Source organism: Triticum aestivum, chromosome 2A, assembly GCF_018294505.1.
Source record: "Triticum aestivum cultivar Chinese Spring chromosome 2A, IWGSC CS RefSeq v2.1, whole genome shotgun sequence".
NCBI lineage: Eukaryota > Viridiplantae > Streptophyta > Magnoliopsida > Poales > Poaceae > Triticum > Triticum aestivum.
In genome coordinates, this window is record NC_057797.1 from 224,849,444 (window position 1) to 224,855,693 (window position 6,250).

General features: G+C 47.5%; 1 protein-coding gene across 2 annotated transcripts; it reads left to right on the forward strand.

Annotated features, from left to right (window-relative positions):
- Window positions 1-1,556: 1,556 nt before the first annotated feature.
- LOC123188446 (leucine-rich repeat extensin-like protein 3) lies at window positions 1,557-5,783 on the forward strand. Of its 2 annotated transcripts, none has more exons than XM_044600570.1 (4): window positions 1,557-2,068; window positions 2,174-2,271; window positions 5,364-5,444; window positions 5,538-5,783. In XM_044600570.1, exons 1-3 carry the CDS (start codon window positions 1,612-1,614, stop codon window positions 5,439-5,441), a joined length of 633 nt encoding a protein of 210 aa, XP_044456505.1. In that variant the 5' UTR covers window positions 1,557-1,611; the 3' UTR covers window positions 5,442-5,444; window positions 5,538-5,783. The 2 variants fall into 2 exon arrangements, with proteins under 2 accessions (XP_044456505.1, XP_044456507.1); XM_044600572.1 differs by having other exon boundaries at window positions 5,552-5,783.
- Window positions 5,784-6,250: the final 467 nt, after the last annotated feature.

Here is a 6,250-nt window from a genome sequence, read left to right on the forward strand (position 1 = left end):
AGAAGAGGTTTCATCTGATGACCCGAGGTCCGCTAATCTGCACGAATATGAGGGCAAGTAGAAAGATAAGACAGGGAATATCGATTAAGCAGTAAAAGAGGAAATTACTTGTCGAACTATAACTTCAATCCATCAAACTCAGTTCAAAAAGATCTCATATTACTAGTGGAAACAATACACACAGTAGTGAAGCATCGAACAAAACCCTAATTATGTGAACGCCAATGCAGTAGGAAGGATCGGATTCGAGGGTAATTTGAGAGTATAGAAGAATAGTGTGGATGGACAAAAGGAAAAACAGATTAAGAATGCAGAAACAGGAGGAAGCAGATGAACAGAAAGCATACAAAAAGATAGCAAGAACATGATAATACAACAGTATGTATGATGTATCTGTACAACACCTGACATGTATATTAGATTTATTCGCAGGAATTCACAGCACAATCAATCGATACGATACGGGCTGTTTGTTCGGGAACGCAGTTCTTCTCGTCCGTGCGGCTGGAACCCTAGCCGCCATCAGGGAGGCCGATCTTCCAACGCCGTTCTCCGGCGGCTCCCCTCCGCCGACGACCTCGGTCGTCGGTGGTAAGGGGGTCGTCGGATCCATGCGTGTGGATTACTTTTTACTCCCTCGTAGTCTAGGTTTTTAGATTGTTCATTGTTTTTGCTTCGGCGGCAACGATGAGAGCGCTGAATAAAGATTCTTCAGATGCTTTTCCGACGAGGCCATTAGTCCTATGATTGGGGATGGATTTGGAAACTAGTCTGTTCAAGCAAGGATGGCGTGGCGGCGGCGGCATCCTCGTGGTGGACCTGTTTCTTCGGGCTTTGTTGTTGCAACGACGTTTGCTCCAGCGTCGGCGCGGAGCTTGGGAGGTAGTCAAGGAGCGGGTGCAGATTGTGGTCTGCATCGACGATATCTGGAAGACGGAGCATGTGCTGGGCTCGTGGTTCGTAGATGGCAGATATGGTTTCCTTCTTCAGCGTTTTAGTCGTGGTGGGGGTGCCAGATCTGGAGTTCGATGGCGTGTCCGGGGGTTGCCCCGGTCTGATTCGTTCAACGGCAAGGGCTTCACTTTTGGTGAGCCACCTTGGAGGTCCACAAAGCTGCATATCAGCGATGGAGCTGCGTCGAGCTCGGGTGAAGAGGTAATTCGTTATTTTTTTCTTTGGTGGTTGCTGTGGTGGTGCCGGAGATAGGTGACGGGCGTTGGTGTAAGCTCAGAGATATTCTACTATCTTTTCAGTTTTGTCATGTTAATTTTTACGTGACTTGTACTTTGTTCGTTATGACGTGAATGGGACACATATTATCATGAAAAAAAATTCACAGCATACAAAACATTATCCGTCTTTTTTTACCTACTTATTTTCGAGCGCACATATGTGCATGAATCACGACGCGGTTTACTCCAAGCAGAACATTTCTGCTCAATCACAGTGCACGAGGTCTCGGAAAACGCGGCGTGCTCGCTCGTATGGACCAGCGCGCGTTGTTTAATTAAAAATTAATTGGGAGAAAAGGATAAAACAAAAGAGATGCGGGCCAACATTTTACTACTCCCTACTCCACTGCCAACAAAAGCTCCACTGCCATTGTCTGCAATGGCGTCTCGGCCTTTCCCACGGGAGTCCCCTCTCTCCCGGCCTCCTAGCTCTAGCTCTCTCTCCGCCTCCGTTCAAATGGGATCCTCGCCTGCGCCTTCGCCTTCGCCTTCAACTTCGCCGCCGATGCCCATGATAGGGAGGGCCGGCAACCTCACCGTCTTCATCACGCCGCCGTCGCCGGCCAGCACCCCGCGCTCCTCGCGCCCGTCCGACTCCCCAAGGCCGGACTTCTCCACCCCTAACTCCCGCACGGGCACGGCACCGCCTCCGCCGCAGAAGAGCGCTAGCCCACCCGCGCCGCCGGTCAAGTTCTCGTCCCCTCCACCACCCGTGAAGGTGTCCCTGCCTCCTGTGCAGGTGCCCCCGCCGCAGTACGGAAAGGCTTCTGCGGGGGGCAAGCACGACGGATCGGCGTTCGGCTTCTTATGGGACGCCGTTGCGCGCGTGCAGGAAGGTGATGGGGAAAAACATTTTCGTCAACTCAATTGCATCTGAGTTTTCTCTTCACATTTCCTGGATTGCGGGTTCTGATGCGCGGGATTCTTCTGGGTTGCCGCAGCGCACACGAGCCTGGACGAGTACGTCGCCAACTGGTTCGGATTGGATCAGTCCAAGTACCAGTGGGCTCTCAACGACTACTACGATACCACCGGCAAGGTTCGTGCTTTTCGACTTCTCCTCTGCAGTTTCCCTCTAGCTTTGAGGAATCGGATTCCATGCGTGTCCACTTGGTTCCCTTTTTCATTCATGTTCTTAAATGGATCTGCAACTGCATGTGAGAACAATTTGAGATTAGAGTTTCATACTAATTTTGCAGTCTTTATAATTATGATAATTATTGTGATGAAGATTTGGTGGGTGAATTGCATTTGTGGTTGCGCTGCTCTTGTTATCAGTTGAGGTTCAAGTGTTGATTAGGTAGTGCTGGTTCCTAGTGCCTACTGCAAAACTAAAGTCAATCTCATCTTGTTATAGTATCTGTAAAGCTGGAAAAGGAAGATAGAAACACAAGGCAAGAATAGATGCCTAATCACACCTTTTAGCTCCTATAGAAGTGATGAAGAATTTCCCTGGGCACAAAATGTGCACTAGGCTTGTCATATGTCTAGAGTAGCATACTTTGAAGCTTTTGTAAAGTTGTTCCCTTGTTCTAGCTTTGAGTGCACCGGCTGTTTGAATTGATTATAGCCTCTCAGCATACTTGTGTCCGCCTTATGTTTATTCTTGACAATCATCACTGGCAAGCAGGTGAAATAACAGACCTTGTCTTTGCTGTTATGTTATTTGCATCATTCAAGTGCTCATGTCATTAATCTAATTCTACCCTTTAACCTTGAACATATGTTCAAACGCAGAAATGGCACTAGAGTGATAGGAGTTGTGATTGGGAATTGGAGAGAAACAAGCATAATACTACTAGCGTGTTACTACAGTTGAAAATAGTTGTCTTTGGTACCATACTTGATGTGTAATTAGTGTATCTATACTTAAGTCATTTCATAATTTGGCCTATATATTGCATAATTTCACATTCATAATACAATTTGGGGTTGAAGGTGGTTGGCGTTAGATTTTGTAATGGTTGAAGCATTTCTAATTGTAGGGGATGTCATCATGTTACAATAGTGATATAGCGAATTGGTAGAAGCCTTAGGTCGTTACAAATATAATATTCAGAAAGGATTTGTTGAACCTTTTACCATGGAGATAGTGTTACTATGCCCTCCAGTTCAAAAGGGTAAGTTGTAATGTAATATACTTAAAGTCTCCGTTACTATAATACTTTGAAGGCAAGACACAGTATAAATGTTTAAAAAAATATCGATAGCCAGAGTCATTTTTTCTTTTTTCCTTTCCCCCCTAATTCTAAGGGGGTGGGGCCGGGCCTTATTTTGTTCCAATAAAATCAAGCCACATATGCGGGAGCATCGATGGGCGCATGCGCGGGGAGCAGGCAAGTCTCGTTCGCCCGTATGTGGGACGGATACGGGGAGACCCGGTCGCGTTCGCCACGTCAGACTGGCCCACCCTAAACCCACAAATATGCGCCCCTAGCTGCATCCCGGACCAAACCCTAGCCACTCGACTCCACTTCCAATCCGCTTCCCCCAGCTCCTCTCCAGCATGGCGGGCAGCGGATCTGAGTCCGGCAACTCTGGATCCGATGGGCAACGGATCTGAGTCCGGCAACTCCGGATCCGTCGACTGGGACCTCGTCCCATGCAAGGAAGAGAGTTGGCTGTCCAGCTGGCTGTCCGCTGTTCTCGGGAGGAAACCCGTGCTCCGCCATCAGAGTCACTTGGTGGGAATCCATTGCATCCGCGCAAGTGGGGCTTGTATCCGGCAGCTTGGGGCGCATGACCGCGGCAGAACCGGAGGCGACGAGCAGCGGCTGGAGGTACCGGCGCGCCTAACCGGACAGCTCCGGGCTGGCAACACAACCCTTGTGGTGGAGCCTCGCCCCCGTGACGTCGGGCTCCGAGTCCAAGGTCAACGCCGTCATACGGCATGACCACTGATGCGTCAAGGAGCGGCGTGCCTGCCGTACGATGGAGAAGTTGTGCCATGCCTCAAAGGACAAGAGCGCTGATGCCCTCCATGCCCGCATCCTGGCAAAGCGGCAAGCCCAGACGGCGTGCTCTCGCATTGGAGCAAACCCGGGCACGGCCTTCCCCTCCAAAGAGTAGATCTAACTTGACCCATAGTGCATCTTCGATCGCTACTTATGCGACGAAGAGGGCAAGGGCAAGGGCAAGGGCGGCCGTGGGTGAACTTCCTCCATAGCCATAGTTTATAGCTAGTAGAACATGCCAATTTTTGGTAGTCCGATGGCATGTATGAGAACTCTCCAATGCTATGTGTGTTGATCTAGATGAAATGTGTATGCTGGTTTGAACTTTGCATGAAGATTGTATGGAATTGGGGGTTTTCGTATGAGGGGGACGGCTGTGGACGCGGACATTTGAGGGGTGACCGGGTGCTGTCCGCGGACGCATCCGGGCACTGTGACATATGGGGGGTCACATTTGTGAGTTGCGGTTGTAGATGCTATAAACTATTTATTTCTGTGGATGGGAGGGAATATGGTGCAGCATTTCTGTTTCAAAATAAAATCATCCTCAAACCTAGCTATTTTTAATATTGTCAAGGCTTAAAGAAAATTGTTGCTTAGATTAGCGGAAATGGGTATATGAAAATATATTCAATGGTGCCCTTTATTGTATCTCTTGGCACTTAGAGCATTGTAAGGCATGGTATGCTAACACATTCTTATGGATTTTGCAACTGGATTAGCTATATCTAGTGATGAATGCATGTGTGCATTCAGTTCCGGTCTAACTTCCACTGTCACACACCCCATGCCCCACGGTTCTATCTGCCCCATTGAACTTAGGTTCTGTAGCTGCAATTTAGAAGAATGCTGGATATGATTTACAGTGTAAATATTATTTGATATAAGAATAGGGTTACTTGTTTCCCATCTAGGATTCTTTTTTTTATCGACTTTATGAATGTGTTCTTCAGGGTTATCAGCCCTTGTGTGTCCAAATCATACCTCCATGCATATGCGGAAGCAATTTTTCAAGGGGTGTCACTCAGACGCCCTGTGGCTGTGGAGTTGTATTTTTTGACCCACTTGTTGCTCCACATTGAGTAAAATCTGATCATTTATTACTTGGACCAAATCAGTGAGATGCTTATTTCAATGGACAAAGGTTACATGTTGCATCTTTCTGATGTCGCTGCAGGAAGTGGAATATGGCAAAGCTGGGAAGCCAAAGGAGCTTACTACTACTACTACTACTACTAAAGTGCAGAAAGTTTAGAAGGTTGGTCCATATGGTTAAACATTCACTCCTTTTTGTTTCTCATCCTTCTTTTTTCTTTTTGCTGATCGGCTGCATGTTTAATCCTCTTGGCAGCAACTTCATTTCAGGTTGTGTGTGTAGTGAAGCGAAGTTCTATTTGTTAGATCTTGTCATTGGGGCTTCAAGAGTTTTTGCCTCTTTATCTACCTGATGAAGTAGGATCTACATTTGACACAAGGGGTACTTGGATCATGGAGAGTCTGAAGTTATTGTTTTTTGTTGGCTCCTTTCAGGGACTGCTGTAATCTGAGACGCAAATTGCGTATTTGCAGTGGCTAAATGTTGCAGTTCAACATCTTATCACATTGTCTTCCATTGCATATCGATTGCACGGCATAAATTTCCCTCATCATTTCACTTTACCCTTGCTGGGTCTGGATCCCCTCGGCGGGCGAGTGATCGGATCTCATTGCATATATTTGTCCTAAATGACCCTTTTTAGTGCTCACTTTACTTCTCTCTCCCAAAACTTATTGAGCTCCTTTTCGGTACACCCCCTCACTAAACGTATATTGGGTAGTATGGTCTTTTCACAAGAACCTATACCCATTTCTCTTTGTTTTTTGAGAAGGAAGAACGTATACCCACTTCTGTATGGTCTTCCGGGACGAGCGGTATGTACATGTAGAAGTTTGCCCACCTGATCCGCCGGCACCGCCTTGTCTATGAGGACGTTTCTAATCGTTGACAAAAAAAGTGTCCCGGTGGCTGGGCCCCATAGGGCGGCCGTGCCAGAACACAAGGGGTAATATTTAGGCGTTGTTTGG